Raw genomic sequence first — 18,466 nt, forward strand, 5'->3', positions numbered from 1 at the left:
TTAATTGTATACATTTTTTAATCCACCTGGAATTTATTCTTACATAGAGTATACAATTCCTACATTTTTAATTAGCTGATCCAGCACAATGTCTTGAATTTTTTCCTTCTCTACTAATTTAAACTGCCACATTAACCATATAATATATTCTTAAGATATATGATCCTAAGTTATGAAGTATTCACTACTAGAATTTTAACTGTTCTTAGGTATCTTTACTTAGCGATGATGTTTGTTTTTACAGTGTGGTAAAATGATTTATTTTCCACTGGAATATGCTACTCCATTCTATCGTTTCCACACTCTACCCTTGGATTAAAATATTTCATTGGCTTCTCATTGTGCCCGGAGTCCAACCTCACCATTGACCACCATGCCTCTTGCTGTTCCAAGTGCAGGGCCGTCCCTGAGTCTGAGGAACATGGCATACTCTCCCCTCCCTCCACGTATCCTTTTTCCCCATCACATAGTCTGACAGCCGCCAGGCTTGGGTAAATAAAAAAGGCTAGATTTAATTTTTTCCATTAAATTCTGTGAATATTAAAAGTGTATTGTGGTTACACTTTTTATCAAAGAGGATGGTGGGTTGGACAGGTTTTGGCACCTGAGCTGCCTTATCATTAAGAGGCTTGTCAGAAATGGTGAGATATGAACTAAAAGGGCAGTGCATAGGATTGCTCACTCTAGGAGACACTATTCTTTGCACACCGGCTTCTTGGGCAGAGCTCACTATTGCAATTCAGTCCTATTCAATTCAGTTGTAAAATTGTATTTTACATCTTCGTATCCTTAATGCCAGGCATAGAAAGATGAACAAACCTTGCTTTCTCCCACAATTTCTCCCCGTCCAGCAGGAATGATGAACATACATTACCTAATTGAACGCAGCTCTACTAGCAGTATATTCTCTCTGGAAATTCTTTCACAGAAGGAATTTCTGTGCAACTACTTCACAGAAAAAGCGATATTTGAGTCTGATTTTGCATAAGTAGAATTTTGCCACACTGGAAGGAAAAATAATTCCAGGCAGAGAATACAGAATGAGCAAAGCACAAAATCTTGAAAATACTTGACATATTGGGGAATGTTCTGTACAGAGATGATGGCTGATGATGCTGGAAAGGTTGTTTGAGGCCAGATTGTGAAGGTCCATGAATTCCATGCCAGAAAATTTTTAAGTCGTACTGTAGATAATGGGGAACCATCTGAGGTTTTTAATCATCACTGTACAATCTTTGATACGTTTTTGGAAGCTAATACCAAAAGTAACGTGGAAGAAGAATTCACAGGAGTGGAAGAGTGAGAGTACGAGCCAGCCAAATATTGATCCTTTTATTCTTCACTATCTCCTTGTCATTGTCCAGGAACAGTCTTTAGCTGCCAAATGGGCCCATAAAAACAGATGAAAAATTCAGGGCCCTTCACTTAAATCAGTGGATAGTTGGATTTCTTTTTCTATTTTCTTAAAAATAATGTATGAGTATCTTTGGAAATAGGGGGATAAATAAAATGATACTTGTTGAGTGCAACAAAGTGGAGACTAACTATGTGTCAATCCTGTGCCAGAAATCATGGGAGATAGGTATTTATTCATTCAACAAACTTTTTTTGAGGACCTAGTATGTTCTAAATGATCTGCTTATTCCTGGGATACAATGCGGAACTAAGACATATAATCTTGTGCATCTTGCAGCTTACATTGTAGTAAAGGATTTAAATATAAACTAAATTATCCATACAAATGAATGCATAATTATACATTTTTGTAAATGCTGCAAACATTATTATGCAGGAATCTAATAACTGCAAATAGGAGTAAAACTATTCTTACTATTAGATACAAGTCTTAGATATATGATTTGCAAATATTTACTCCCAGTCTGTAGCTCCGCTTTTTGTTCATTTAACAATGCCTTTCATAGATCAGAGTTTTAAATTTTAATGACATCCAACTTACCAATTTCTTTCTTTCATGGATGGTGTTTTTGGCGTTGAATCTGAAAACTTACCTCCAAACTCAAGGTTATCTAGATTTTTTTTGCCTATGTTATCTTCTAGGAGTTTTAGAGTTTTGAATTTTATGTTTTAAGACTATGATTCATTTTGACTTCATTTTTATGAAGGTGTAAAGTTAATGTCTAGATACATTTCTTTTTGCATGTGGATTCCAGCACCATATATTGACGAGATGTCTTTATCCTGAGGAAGTTTACAATCTGGGAAAGGGAATAAGATCTATACACAAACGATTGACTAAAATGACTTAACTGAGATGTTTTTGTACTGAAAGATGTGTATGGAATTATACTAAGGGGTTTAATTTGAAATGGACAGTGAAAAGTGAATAAAGTTTCATCACATAAATTGGTCAAGGAGGAAATAACAAAAACAAAGGACAAACTTTACATATGTTTTAAAAGATCACTCTGCCTGCAGTGTTTAGAAGAGTATAAAAAGGCAAAGTTGACAGGAGGGAAACCACTTGAGAGACTATTGAGAATCAGTATGGTGGAGGAGATGGTGGTGAGAAATGTTTGGTTCTAAATATAATTTAATGATAGGGCTGAATGGATTTGTGTATAGATTACATAAGGGGGATGAGAAAAAGAGAAGGATAACTCTCAGGGTTTTCTGCCTGAAGAATAAGAAGAATGGAGTCACCACTTACTGGGATGAGAATTGAGGGGCTGGGGTGTTCAGGAGCATGGTTTGGAATGCTTTAAGTCTGCCTATTAGACTTCCAAGTGAAGTGACGAGTAAGCAGTTGGATCCTGAAGTCTTGAGATCAGTAGAGTTGTCAGTACATGACTGGTATTAAAAGCTATGAAATCAGGAAGTGCATGTAGATAGAGAAGGAAATAGCTCCAACAACCGAAGCTTGGGAGACTCTAAAATGTCACAGAAAGACGTGGACGAACCAGAAAAAGATACTCAGATGGAGATGCTGGCCAGTTGAGGAACAGAATCAAGAGAGACGTACAGGAAGCGAAGATGGATGTATTCAAGAAGGAGTCTATTATATGCTGCCGATAAGTTAAGTAAAATGAGGATTAGAATGACCACTGGATTTAGCAATGTGAAGGTCATTAATGTGCTTAACAGAAGCTGTTTCCCTGGGTGTAGCAATGACAGTCCAGCTGAAATGCATTTTCTTAATGGATGGAGAGAAATTGAAGAGATTAAGTATAAATAATTCTTTTGAGAATTTTCTCTATAAAGCAAGGAAATGGAATAGTAGATGGAGGAAATTCAGGGAAAGGTGTTTTTGTTCATTTTGTTTGTTTTTTTTTTTTTTGAGATGGGTGCTATAACAGCTGAGAAGGGAAAATTAGTGATGTAGGAGTGACAGAGGAAGGAGTGATGTCCTTGAATAAGTGAGAGGGGACAGAATCTAGTGCACAAAAGGAGGGTTGGCTGTAGATAGAGGCGGTGACTTAATTCTCTAAGCAATGAGAAAGCATTAAAGTTTACTAAGTGAATGGTGTGATTCTTATTATTCCTCACTATTTACTTTTTCCCCTTTTACTAATAGACAAAATCAAATGCTTAAAAGTACGTCCAAAAATATACATGGAAAATAAAATTTTGGTCAAAATAAAGTGGATGATAATTTTCGTTCCAGAAAAGTTGAAACAAACCCCTGTGTTTATCTCAGCAATTTCTCTGGTCTTCATATCAAATCAAGAGCCTGATGCTGTTCGTGAAAGTTGCTGAAATGTTTTAATTTGAAAATAAACTTCTTAGGGTCTGAAATCAATTTTCTGAATACACTTAATCTTTTGAAAATCCAGTGTGGTTTATTTTGTATTCCTCTTAAATTTTGTTGAACAATAATTTTTTTCAATTATGTTCTTGACCACCAATGGCCTCGCACACCTCTGACAAAACTGGAAATCTAATGAATTCAAATCTCTTTGACTCACTACTTTGTAGCAGATTAAATCACGCATAGGAATTTAGAGGAAGCTTTAAAAATTTATATATAGGATAGTCCTTGATAGAAATAATGAACTCTTTTGATCATCCATGAAGTAAGTTCGACATTGTACATTTTTCCAATGGAGAAAACAAACAGATCAAAATGCATTAGATTACTTTCTGGTAAATAGTTACCGTTGAATTTTAGTAAATCAGCTTCGTAGAAGTTTTTCAGTCTTATATGAATCTAAAACTTACTTCCATTATGATCAGTAATAAGTTCTCAAATCAGAACGGTTTTTCTCTTTGTATTGCTTCACAGACATGAGCGTATTCATACCAAGAAAAGTAACTTCAGCAGATCTCTAATATCTGGTCTAAAGGATGTAGATGATTTGGCAACCCTAGAAGTTTTGGATGAGGTAAGAAACTCAGTTTAATTGAACTTAAACATTCTAGATTTTTTTAATGTATAGAAGTGATGTGAGCAGGAGGTTGTTTGAACGACTCTGTACGTCTCATGCTTTCTTTGTCTCTTTGCTTCCTGATTCTCTCTCTTATCTTCAGTTTTAATACATATATTAATAACTCAAATCTGCAGATCACTCCATCCTGGTGTCAATTCTTTTCTTTTTTTGATACTCAAATTACAAAGGTTTGTATTCCCACTAGCATGAATTGCTTATTGGTCACAGACCCTTATTCCCCTGAATTCTTTCTAGGCGTTTCAAAGGGATGATTTACTGAGGTCAAAAACTAGCCTCCTACAACCTCCATGTGGCATCCTTCCTCTTACTCCTTTTCTGTTCCTCTCAGTGACAGTAGCTAGAGGCCTCCAAGACCCCTCGAGAGCCTGTCTGTTACCACAGCCAGTGGTCCCCTTCGTGGAATCACAAAGCCCTGCTCTCACGGTGCTAACCTTCCAGGGCACTGAATTCTGCTTGAAACTCCTTATTCCCATGACCTCAGAAATAGTTCTGACATCACTTGTGAAGGCACAAATCCAAGCCAGTAAATTATAGTTTCAGCCTCCTTTCCCCTCACCCCCTTTTATTCCAGATAATCAAATCATTAGAGAAATGAATAGTTCTTTTCAGTGAAAGGTTGGGATCTCTATCCTGCTTGATCAGCAGATTTTTGGTTTTTTTTAATACTTCTGATACATGCCTGAGCATTTTGCTCAGAAATGTAACACATTAGGAGATATTTTCTGAACAGAAGTAGTCATTTGGTAAATTTAGGGTTGTATAAAAACTCAAGTACTTCCTCAAAATAACCTCTCTTGTGAACATCGAACATCTTTTAATCAAATCGTGTTTGCAAGTCAGAGATTGCCAAAACCTTTCTGAATCCTTATGTATCAAATTTTCCAATGATGTGAATTTCTAGGCTTGTGGATCATAAAGAAGGCTTTGCTGATCTATATTGCTGACATATTGTGTTAAACACTGAGTTTGTCTGTTTGTATTGTCTGAGCTTTCTGTTTTGTCTCTTTTTTTACTTAAGATCTTTTGTTCCTCTCTTGTGTCGTGTACTATAAATGATGATTTCTGATGCTATTAACATTGATTCCACGTACTCATGATTTAGCAACTATGACAGTTACTTTTCTGAACTTTCCTTCTGCCTCATAAAATCAAATGTCTAAGCAAAGGGCTAGGACATTCCACAGCCACCGAATAACCTCGATTTGCAATAGAATCATGTTCACTGTATCTTCCCTTTCCTTTTCTAGTTTTCTTTCTTTTTATTTCATCTTCTGCATTTATTTACTTCCTTGAAAGCATTACATATATATGTATATATGTGTTTTATTATTATACTATATAATACATGTAATATTAGGTTGGTGCAAAAGTAATTGCAGTATAAAAAGTTAAAAATATTGCAAAAATCGCAATTACTTTTGCATCAACCTAATACTATATATACAGAGGGTGCAAAAAACTGTGTACACATTTTAAGAAAGGAAAAACTGTATTAAAGTTATGCTGATGGTAACCACTTTGAGCACCTCTTGTAATTGCAAAAGTCAAACGTGACCTGTATTCATCTTTTGTTATCGGTATATATTGAGTATTACAATTTTAATACAGTTTTTTCCTTTTAAAAGTGTATACATTTTTTGTCGCCCTCTGTATGTGTATAAAATGTTACTGTAATATCAAATGTGTCCTTTGGAAAACACAGGTAACAATGACATCTCTCTATGGCTCTCAAAACTAAAGAAAATGCCTGCTCAGTGAAAAGGGAGTTGCTGACCCAATGTTATACTTCTTACAAGCAATACATCTATTTCTTTCTGAGCCTTGGTCCAGATTCCAGATGTTTTATTTATTATTGTTTACTTTTTAAATTGTAATTGACCATAAATGATTTTTAAGAAAAAGAAATTATTTTTTGTTTTATTATAGAATACAGTCTCAGAGCAGCTGGAGAAATGTTATTCCAGAGATCAGGTTTATATGTATGTGGGAGATATACTCATTGCTCTTAACCCTTTCCAGAGTCTGGGTCTTTATTCCACAGAGGTATGTGGTGTGTCTTGCATTTCTTACTTTGTACTAATAATTACACTATTCAGATATTTAAATTAATTTAAATGGTGCCAAAGTAAGTTTTATTCAGAGCCTTGAATAAACAGTTAAATAATTATTGTTAAAACATAGAGATAGGGAAAAAAAGAGAAAAAGAATCAATCTGATTGTAGTATGTGCTCTTCGTTTTTCCAATAGTATGTGACACAGTTTTAATTGCGTCCAGTTATTCGTAATTAGTCTATACTAGGTATCATATCAATAAACAGATGCCTAAAAAGATGTATACATAATGTCTATCTCTGAACCAAGTAAGGGAGAGTCAAAAGTATAATTACACTGTTTCTATTGGTAATATATACTTAATGGCTATAAATATTGTCATTATGAATTTAAATATTCCTATTGACATAGTGATTTGTTTTTAATATTAGACAATGTGTGTTTTATTAATGTAAGTATGTAATAATAGATTATTCAACCCCTAATGGTTTAAATATAGAATAGGTTTCTGTAATTAAACTATGCTGTTTTTCATTTTTGTTAATATATACAGAGGGTGGCAAAAAAATGTATACACATTTTAAGAAAGAAAAAAACTGTATTAAAATTGTAATATTCAATATATACCGATAACAAAAGTTGAATACACATCACGTTTGAATTCTGCAATTACAAGAGGTGCTCAAAGTGGTTACCATCCGCATAATTTTAATACAGTTTTTTCCTTTCTTAAAATGTGTATACATTTTTCTGGCACCCTTTGTGTGTGTGTGTGTGTGTGTGTGTGTGTGTGTGTGTGTGTGTGAGTGTGCGCGCGTATATATAGACTTTATCAAAAAATAATGCTTTCATTAACCTTATAAAGCTATGAGACAATATGATGAATAATATTATATCTAAAACAATTTTACGAGCAATAAAGTTGATCTCATAATATAATTGGTTTATATCTCTTGGTTCTTGTCAAGATACATTTTTTAACTTGTCAAAGTCAGATTTTTTTAAATTTTTATTAAATTTATTGGGGTGACATTGGTTAGTAAAATTATATAGGTTTTAAGTGGACATTTCTATAATACAGCATCTATATATTGCGTTTTGTGTTCACCACCCAAAATAAGTTCTCCTTCTATCACCATATATTTGACCCCCTTTACCCTCTGGTAACCACTAAATGATTGCCTTTGTCTATGATTTGTGTGTTTGTTTGTTTGTCTTGTTCATTTGTTGCTTTCAGTTTTATATGCCACATAAGCATAAAGTCATATGGTTCTCAACTTTTTCTGTCTGACTTATTTCGCTTAGCATGATAATCTCAAGATCCATCCATATTGTTGAAAATGACAGTATTTCATCTTATGGCTGAGTAATACTCCATTGTGTGTATTACTATATATACAGAGGGTGCAATACTATATATATATATAGCATATATACTGCCATTTTCAACTATATATATATATATATATATCACATCTTCTTTATCCAGTCATCTATCAAATGACATTGTGGCTGTTTCCATGTATTAGCCACCGTGAATAATGCTGCAATGAACATCAGGGTATATACGGTATTTTGCCTTGTATAATGTGCATATTTTTGCCCAAAGCTGTGAGGGAAAAATAAGGTTGCACATTATACACAGGTAGTACTAATTCCATATCTATATAAATGTTTTTAATTCTTTTATTTATGCTTATGAGTTAAAAATGTAACTCTAGAAATCAATAACAATATCCATATGCAAATAATACCCTGGAATATGATAATCGGTTTTGTTGAACTTACAACAAACCTGCAACAACAAAGATTTCTTGACCTTCTATGATGTGTAAATATCGTAAACTTGATACCGGTACATAAAATTTCTTGTACCTTGCATCTGTTCTTGTGTTTTATAATTATTTGTTACATAAAATTCTTGTACCATAATATGTTTAAAAAATAAATGCTAAAATTCCTTTATAATATAAAAAACAAGTACCTAAATGTAAACAAATAAAATTTTGAATTAAAAAATTAAAACAAAATGTTTTTTTCCCTGAAAGTTTGGGCCAAAAATGTGGGTGCACATTATACACAGCAAAATATGGTATATTTTTATGGATAAATTTTTTCAGATTTTTTTTGAGTAGATACACAGAAGAGTAATTGCTGGATTGTATGATAATTCTATTCTTAATTTTTTGAGGAACTCCATACTCTTTTCCCTAGTGGTTGGATCCGTTTATATTTCCACCAGCCGTGTATGAGGGTTCCACAACCTCTCTAACACTAGTTATTACTTTTCTTGTTGATAATAGCCATTCTAACAGGTGCGAGGTAGTATCTCATTGTGATTTTGATTTGCATTTCCCTAATAGCTAGTGAAGTTGAATATTTTTTCATGTATCAGTTGGCCGTTTGTTTGTCTTCTTGGGAGAAGTGTCTGTTCAGGTCTTCTGCCCATTTTTTAACTGCATTGTGTTTGTTTTTTGTTGTTGAGTTGTATGAGTTCTTGTATTTTTTGGATATTAATCTCTTATTGGAGATGTTCTTTACAAATATCTTCTCCCATTCAGTTGGTTGCCTGTTTGTTTTGTTGATGATTTCTTTTGCTGTGCAGAAGCTTTTTAGCTTGATATACTCTTATTCATTTATTTTTGCTCTTACTTCCCTTGCCTTTGAGGTCAAATTCATAAAATACTCTCTAAGACCAAGGTCCATAAGTTTAGTACCTGTGCTTTCTTCTATGCAATTTATTGTTTCAGGTCTTACGTTTAGGTCTTTTGTCCATTTTGACTCTATAATTTTGGTATATGGTGACAGTCTAATTTCATTCTTTTTCACATGGCTGTCCAATTTTCCCAGCAACCATTTATTGAAGAAAGAGGCTTTCTTTTCTCTGTTGTATGTTTTTGACTCCTTTGTTGAAAATTACCTGCCCATACATATGTGGGTTTATTTCTGGGTTCTCAGTTCTACTGCATTGGTCTGTGTGTCTGTTTTTCTGCCAATACTATGCTGTTTTGAGTATTGTTGCTTTGTAGTATGAATTGAAGTCAGGAAGTGTGATACTTCCAGCTTTGTTCTTTTTTGTTAACAAAAAAGGATTGCTATTCAAGACTTTTGTCATTCCATACAAATCTGCTGTTTTTGTTCTATTACTTTTGGAAAAAAGCCATTGGAATTTTGATGGGTATTGCATTAAATCTGTGTATTGCTTTGGGTAATACGGCCATTTTAACTATGTTGATTCTTCTAGTTCATGAACACGAATGTCTTTCCATGTCATTGTGTCTTCTTCAGTTTCTTTTAATAATGCCTCATAGTTTTCAGCATATAGGTCCTTCACATCCTTTGTTAAGTTTATTCCTAGGTATTTTATTCTTTTTGTTGCAATTGCGAAAGGAATTGTTTATTTTTCATTTTCAGAAATTTCATTGTTAGTGAATAGGAATGCAATGGATTTTTGTACATTGATTTTGTATCTTGCAACTTTACTGTATTTTTTTTGTTGTTTCTAATAGTTTTTGGTAAAGTTTTTAGGGCTTTCTATATAAAGAATCATGTCATCTGTAAAAAGTGACAGTTTAACTTCCTCATTTCCAATTTGGATGCTTTTTATTTATTTCTCTTGCCTGATTGCTCTGGCGAGGACTTCCAATACGATGTTGAATAACAGTGGTGAGAGGGGGCATCGCGGTCCTGTTCCTGAACTGAGAGGAAAAGCTTTCACGTTTTTTATTTTTTCACCCCTACTTACAATATTTGCTGAGGGTTTGTCATATATGACCATTATTATGTTGATGCACTTTCCTTTTATACCCATTTTATTTGGTATTTTAATCATAAATGGATGTCATATCTTGTCCAATGCTCTTTCTGAATCTGTTGATATGATCATATGATTTTTAGCCTTTATTTTGTTTGTGTGGTGTATCACATTGATTTGTGTATGTTGAACCATCCTCATGCCCCTGGAATGAACCCCACTTATTGTGTTGTATAATCTTTTTAATGTATTGTTGTATTCGATTTGTTAGTATTTTGTTTAGGATTTTTGCATCTGTATTCATCAGAGATATTGGTCTGTGGTATCAGGTTTTGGTATTGGGGTAACATTAGTCTCATAAAATGAGTTGGGAAGTATTACCTCTTCTTTAAATTTTTGGAAGAGTTTGAGGAGGACAGGTATTAAATCATTTGTGAATGTTTGATAGAATTCACTAGTGAAGTAATCTGGACTTTTGCTTTAGGGGAGGTTTTGGATGATTGTTTCAATTTCCTTACTGTTGACCAGTCTATTTAGATTTTCCAGTTCTTTGTGATTCAGTCTAGGAAGGTTATATGTTTCTAAGAACTTGTCCATTTCTACTAGGTTATTGAATTTGGTGGCATATAGTCCTTCATAGTATTTTTGGAAGATCCTTTGTATTTCTGTGGTGTCCATTATAACTTCTCCTTTGTCTTTTCTGACTTTGTTTATTTGTGTCTTTTTTCTTTGTTCCTTAGTGAGTCTAGCCAAGGGTTTGTCAATATTATTAATCTTTTCAAAGAACCATGTCTTTGTTGCGTTAATCTTTCCTATGGTCTTTTTGTTCTCTATTTCATTTAATTCTGCTCTAAATTTTATTATTTCCTTCCTTCTGCTGTCTTTGGGTTTCATTCGTTCTTCTTTTAGTAGTTTTTTAAAGATGTACTTTTAGGTTGTTTATTTGAGATTTTTCTTGTTTCTTGAAATAGGCATGTAATGATATAAATTTTCCTCTTGATACTGCTTTTGCAGTATCCCAATCATTTTGATACAATGTATTTTTATTTGCATTTGTTTCTATGTATCTTTTGATCTCTCCTTTTATTTCTTCTTTGACCCACTTGTTCTTTAGGAGCATGCTGTTTAATCTTTACATTTTTTCCTGCTTTCTTTTCGCAGTTGATCTCCAATTTCAAAGAATTGTGGTTGGAGAATATGCTTGATATGATTTCAGTCTCCTTAAATTTGCTAGTTTTGTGTCCCAACATGTGGTTTATCCTTGAGAATGTTCCACGCGCACTAGAAAAGAATGTGTAGCCTGGTGTTCTAGGATGAAAGATTCTGAATGTTAATCATGTCCATTTGGTCTAATGTGTTATTTAGGGCTGATATTTCCTTACTTATTTTCTGTTTGGATGATCTATCCATAGCTGTTAATGATGTATTTAGGTTCCCTGCTATAATTGTGTTTTGGTCAATTTCTCCCTTTAGTTCTGTTAGTAGTTGCTTGGTATATTTCGGTGCTCCCTGATTAGGGGCATAAATATTGATGACTGTTATGTCTTCTTGTTGTATAGTCCCCTTTACCATTATGAAATGTCCTTCTTTGTCTCGTTACCTGTTTTATCTTGAAATCTGTGTCAGATATAAATATGGATACACCTGATTTTCTCTGGATGCCATTTGCTTGGAGTATCATTTTCCACCCTTTCATTTTGAGTCTATATTTGTCCTTGCAGCTGAGATGTTTCTTGAAGGCAGCATATGGTTGGGTTTGGGGGCGGGTGTTCTTGTTGTTTGTTTGTTTTAACTTTTACCCTTCCAAGATCCCCTCAAGGGAAGCCCATTTCACAGGGGAGGCAAAGTGATTTTATTTATTGGTTCACATACTCAGCAGGCACCTGATTACCAAGCCAGGTGCTGAGGTGGGAGCCTCTGTCCTAAAGAAGGTGTGTGTGTGTGTGTGTGTGTATACATACGCATGTGCACACGCATGTGCATGCTGGGCAAGGAGAATTGACAATAAACAAGCAAACAAATTACTATTAAAATTTCAGGCAGCGACAAAATGCTATAAAGACAACAAAACAAAGTGATGTGAGGGAGAGGGATTTAAATATTAACTGCAGTGAAGGGGAAGCTAGAATTGGCTCTGGTGTTAAGCTCTGCCTGCTGCTTTCCTGGGGCACTTTTTAAAGACTTGGGGTCATTTCTAGGTTCCCCCAACTGTCACAAGGGCCTGAGCTGGTGAGGTCCAAGTAGGGGAGGCAGTGTGTGGGGTCCTTGGGCCCATATGTCTCCACATCGCCAACTTCTCACAGTGAACCCAGAAAGCCAAGTTTGGGAAGCAAGTGGGTAGGAAGAGAGCCTACCTTGGTTTCTCTGCACGTCTTTAAATTCTCGCTATCAGGCGCTGCCCTGAGGCTTCTAACTAATCCTTAGAGCCTGCTGAGTGTTTCTAGCACTTGTGACCTTCCCCACACCAGCATAGGGAGGACACTTGGATTCTCTCCACTTCCCCAGAGGGAGATGGTGAAGCCCAGAGACGCCAAGTGATTCATCCAAAAAATTACACAGCCAGTCAACTCCAGAGCAGAGTGTGGGCCTACCTGGCCCCAGCCAGGCTGATTTCCATTTCTAAGGGCAGTTCGGATGCCAGGTGCTGCCAAGGGTATGCAAGTCCAGGGCCTTCCCAGCATCTCCCTGGAATAAAGGAGGGTGGCCCCTTGCTTGGTGGAGGCAGGCAGTGGCTGGTGGGAACACTTTGGTATCTGCTTAAACCTGGAGCAAGGCCTCCAGCAGCAGCTTTCCTGAAGTGAAATGAGCTTCCCAGGAAGCTGAGTGCAAAGACAGGCACCTCCCCAATCTGGTGGGCAGTAAGCCCAAAGCTGACCGCAGAAGCCCAGCCCGGGAGGTTGGGGTCCTCCTGGGGAGGCATGGGACTGGTCCCTAGTGGAGAAGCTGGCCCACATGGGTGGAAGCTGCCAGCCCCCAGAGAGTATCCAGAGGAGGGAGGCAGAACTCCAGCTGGGTCAGTGCCGGCCAGCAGGGCAGCGCAGGAGGATGTCGGGACGGTTCACGCTACAACCAGCGGACATGTTTGTATAGGCTCTATGTTCCCTTCTCGCTCTCTTCTCCTTCTGGTATACCCATTATTCTTACATTGTTCTTTCTGATGGAGTCATATAATTCTTGTAGAGTCTTTTCTTTTCTTTTAACCTTCAAGTCTCTTCTTCCATCTGCGTCATTTCTAGATTTCTGTCTTCAATATCACTAATTCTTCTATCTGGTCAGCTATATTTCCTAAGCTCGCTATTTTATTCTTCTATTGTTTTTATTGAGTTCTTCAGCTTCAGAATTTCTATTTGGTTCTTTTATAAAATTTCAACCTCTTTGGTAAAGTATCCGTTTTGTTCGTTAATTTTACTTCTGAGTTCATTCAACTGCCTATCAGAGTTTTCTTACATCTCACTGAGTTTTTTCAGAACTGCTATCTTGAATTCTCTGTCATTTAAGTCACATATTTCCATGTCTTTAAGTTTATTTTCTGGAGATTTTTTCATTTTCTTTCTGAGCTGCCTTGTTACTTTTGTTGTTCACCATAATTGATGGATTATTTCTCTTTCTGGGCATCTACCAGAATGAATTCTGCAGCAGATTGAAATGAAGAGGTATTTCTTTTGTTTTCCAGTGGGTAGCACTGGAGCATTTTATTTATTTTGCCCTGTTTTGGCTTCTCGCAGTAGATGATATCCTGGGGAGGTGGGCTTCTCTTCTGTGATCAGGTCACCTCGGTTTCTGAGCACCATCTCTGTGGGAGGATGTGGTAAGCGATAGCTTTCTGAAACCCTGAAATCCCAGTGCCCTGGGTGCCCCGCTGTGATCAGCTATCAAAGGTGGGGGCGGAGTGGGCTGGGAGAGGCTGCTGGTGTGTTTATGTCTTTGTTCTCCTCTGTGTAATGGCAACTGCCAGTCCACAGCTTCCTCGCCCCTATATTTCCTCCCTTGGCACTAGAATTAGCTGCAGTGTGTGTCTGCCACCCAGGAAATATCTCTCCAGTTCTCAGGGCTGTAGATATTCTGTTCTTTCATCTGGCACTGCTGCAGTTTCTTCTGGAGCCCACTGCTAACACTGGGAGGGTGTTGGGGAGCCTAGTTCTGGGGGGATTGGGAGAGTTGGCCAGGCTCTGTGGCTTTGTTTTCTGCCCTGCAATGAGGACTGCTAGATCACAGCTGTCACACTTCTGTATTTGGTCTTTGCCCCGAGGTCTCTGCCATGATCATCTGGGTTCAGCCGTATTATGCGAGGTATGATAAAAATAAAATATGGTGCATATTTAAATTTTTTAAAAATTAATTATAGTAAAAGACACATTGCCATTAATCCCCCTTAAAATACTCCCCCTCACTTTGAACTCACTTATTCCATCATTACTGCCACTTTCTGAAGCAGTTCTAGAAGTCCTTTCTTGAGTGTCTTTAGTTGTGCTGTTGTGGCTGCCTCGATGTCCTGAATCATTTTGACTTTGGGGAAGAACCAGAAGTTGCATGGTGCCAGATCCCATGAATAAGGTAGACGAGGACACACCGTAATGCTTTTATTTGACAGAAATTGCTATACCAGAAATGATGTGTGACATGGAGCATTGTCATGATGGAGGATGAAATAAAGATATTCACAAAAGAGGACTTCCAGAAGTGCCTCAGAAGGTGGCAAGAACAATAGGATAAGTGTGTTCAAAGCGAGGGGGAATATTTTGAGGGGGGTTAATGGCAATGTGTCTTTTACTGTAATACTTTTTTTTTTTAATTTAAACATTCACCTTTTTTTCGATCACCCCTCATATGCTGATCACTCAGGCAGGATTGCTCAGAGCCACAGAGAGCACACCTGAGGTCTCACCCCTCCCCTCTCCTGGGACCGCAGTGAGCTCTGGGCTGCATCCATGGCCCCGTCTCAGCTCTTCTCCCTTCCCTCCTCCCCTGTTCACCCTGATTCACCCACCTTCAGATGTTTCAATGCATGGATCTCTCAGATGTGTTTGTGTGTTGCATAGGGAATCCTTTGTTGAATTATAGCCGTTCAACTTGTTGTAACTTCAAAGGGAGAGATCAAGGGGGACCCCTCACGCCACCATGTTTCTGACGTCACTGTTTTTTTATTTTTAACTGGACTGATTCTCTGCAAGTTATTTGAGTACTCTAGAAAATTATTTAATACTGCATGTAAGTTATTTTTTGCATGTGAAAAAGGTATAATTCTGTCATCCTCTACCACCTTAAAATTTACAAGAACAATGACATGTTTATGAACCTTGACTTAAGTGTCAGAAGATTTGGGGTTTAGTGCAAATTCTGCTATCAATTAACTATATAATCTTGGAAAAATAAAATGAGAGATTATATGTTAAATGATGTGAAAGGAAAAAAGTAGTGATTGTATGTCAGACATTATTTTATCCAAGGAACAGTAAACAAAATAATACCTGATTGTCTTGTTTATAAAGTGTCATATCATTTAAAGAAATAATAGTATTTTCAAACCTTAAGTTCTCTTTTGGATGTGGTATGCACATCCAAAAGAGTCTTCTTTTAAATACTGCTTCCTGAGTGATATCAGATCATTGTCATATCATATTTCTGAGCTGCTATATGTCACGCTTTTATTTTACATAATTGTGTATATATGTGAGGTGGTATGAAACTTTATTTTGATTTACGTTTTGCTTTAAAAATTGGAGCTGTACCTCTAAATAATCTTGGGTTTAAACAAAAACAAAAGTGCTACTACAGAATGTGTATTTTTTAAACCCTTAGCATTCCAAGCTATATATTGGAGCAAAGAGAACTGCCAATCCACCTCACATTTTTGCAATGGCTGACTTCAGCTACCAGTCTATGATAACATATAATTCAGATCAGGTAAGGAGTCTCACACTCTTAGAAACTCCTCTCTTAGTTTCTTAATGGCAGCTGAATTTTGTGAGGATAAAGTCTTCTTACGATTTTCTTTTCTCACTGTGCAGTGCATTGTTATTTCTGGAGAAAGTGGTGCTGGAAAGACTGAAAGTGCTCATCTTTTAGTTCAGCAGCTGACGGTTCTTGGAAAGGTACAGTGTATTTTTCTCTGACCTAACAGGTATTTGTTATATTTCAGAACCTAATATACCTGATTAGATTAATATTCGCTAATTTTCACATTTAGTAATGCACAGAAATGATAAAACACATTTGTTTAAAATATGACAAGCAATGTAAAAACATACACTCTGTTTTGAGGATATTTTACCTTTCTCACTCTTAGTCAGCAAAGTTTTATAAATCTCACTTTCTCTCTTTTATAGCCCCAGCACATTCAGTGAATACTTTTTTTACTTTCTCTCCTTTTGTTATTAGTAGGTTAAAGAGGAGTTAATATTACAAAAATAAATTTTATTTATATATTATACACATATACCAGCAATGATCATTTGGAAATTGAAATTTAAAAGTATCACTTAAATAGCAACAAAAACCATGATCTGTTTAAATCTGAATCTTATAAAATGTATGCAAGAGTTGTATGCTGAAAAGTAAGGAAAGTTGTTAAAAGACATTTTAAAAGACCTAAATAAATGCAGAGGTAGACCATGTTCATGGATTAAAAGGCTTAATGTTATTAACATGTTAATTGTCCACAAATTGGTTTGTGAAAAAGAACAACATTACCTGATTTTGCGATTTAACTACATAGCTACAATAGTTGTTAGATACAACATAAAAAGCATAATCCATAAAGGAAAAAAATTGGATTTCACCAAAATTAAGAACTTCTGTTCTCTGAATGACACTGTGAAGAAAATGAAACCACAAGCTACAGATTCAAACAAACTTTTTGAATGTTAAATAGCTGATAAAACATTGCATCTTTAATATATAAACTTAAAAACTCAATAAGAAATCAAATAATTTAAAAATGAACAGAAGAAACTGATAAAAGCAATGAATGAATCTCATTAGATGAGATTTCGCTAAATCTCAAATGCATTATGCTAGCTCAAAGCCAGATTCAAAAGACTACATATTGTATGATTCAATTTATATGTCACGCTTGCAAATTTAAAATTATAGTAACATAAACAGATCAGTGACTATCACAGGCCTGGGATGGAGGGACGTGTTGACTATACAGGATAATGATACAATTTGAGGGGTGATGGAATTGTATGTGTGGATTGTAGTGGGGGTTATATGATTGTATATGTTTGTAAAAACTTTCAGAACTTTACACTAATAAAGGATTAATCTTACTGTGTGTAAATTACATTTTAATATCTTTTAATATCTTTTAATTTCTATTAAATTTATTGGGGTGACATTGGTTAGTTAAATTATATAGTTTTCAAGTGTTCAACTCTATAGTACATTATCTATAGTACATCATCTATATATTTCATTGTGTGTTCACCACGCAGAGTCAATTGTCCTTCCATCACCATATATTTCACCCTCTTTACCCTCTTCTACTACTTTCCCTCCCATCTTATGCTCTGATAACCACTAAACTGTTGTTTGTGTCTCTGAGTTTTTGTTTGTTTGTTGCTTTCAGTTAATTTTTGAAAAGGAGAAGATGATAGAGACTAGGTTTGAACTTTCTAGGTAGAATCCTTGAAATGAGATAGGTCAAGAATTATGTGTTCTTACTAGGCTAATTACTTTTTTTAAAAAATTCATTGTATGTACCTTATCTCCGTGAAAAATTTTATTATGATCCACATACTTATAATTAGAGTCATGTTAAAATTTTTGCCATCATTGTGATTATAGGAATCTTGTGTTACAAAGTACTGTGGGTACAAGGCCAGACCTAACCTCTCTATAAAAGGGTGAAATCTCATAATGTCAAAACAACTGTTTAATTGAGTCTAATTCATTTTCAAAATAATGTTCCTATTAAAAATCAATTGACAGGTTTAATATTTTCAATCATGTATATTGGTATGGAATAGAAATATACTTTTCTCAATGGATTACTATGACCTCTACTAACCAGACCTGTGACCCCAAAGGACTGGAAGAGCCTGAAGCAGCCAGGAAGGTAGAGCCACCTTAGGGCTGGCATCTCAATCCCTTCCCCATTCCTTTGCCCATCAACTTCACTCTCCTTACAACTAGGATAAGTATCATTCGAAAAGGTTTTAAGTCCAGTGAAATAAGATGTAATTTTTGAGGGGGAAGGGGGTGAGGCGCAGCACACTATTCTGGCATAGAAGTGTTCACCCGAATTCATTTA

The 18,466-nt window shown here is 35.7% G+C and overlaps 1 protein-coding gene across 3 annotated transcripts in view; it reads left to right on the plus strand.

The window, feature by feature from the left end:
• Positions 1–18,466, plus strand: part of MYO3A (myosin IIIA) — a 219,313-nt gene that overhangs the window by 85,690 nt on the left and 115,157 nt on the right. For 2 of the 3 annotated variants that reach the window (XM_074324949.2, XM_074324950.2), the window contains exons 11-14: positions 4,241–4,340; positions 6,333–6,449; positions 16,012–16,116; positions 16,221–16,304. In XM_074324949.2, coding sequence (XP_074181050.1) covers positions 4,241–4,340; positions 6,333–6,449; positions 16,012–16,116; positions 16,221–16,304 — 406 coding nt within the window. The remainder of the gene's footprint in view (positions 1–4,240; positions 4,341–6,332; positions 6,450–16,011; positions 16,117–16,220; positions 16,305–18,466) is intronic. The other variant, XM_074324951.2, reaches the window with a different exon arrangement.

This window comes from Rhinolophus sinicus, chromosome 1, assembly GCF_057876585.1.
Source record: "Rhinolophus sinicus isolate RSI-liver-muscle chromosome 1, RSI-T2T, whole genome shotgun sequence".
Lineage (NCBI taxonomy): Eukaryota > Metazoa > Chordata > Mammalia > Chiroptera > Rhinolophidae > Rhinolophus > Rhinolophus sinicus.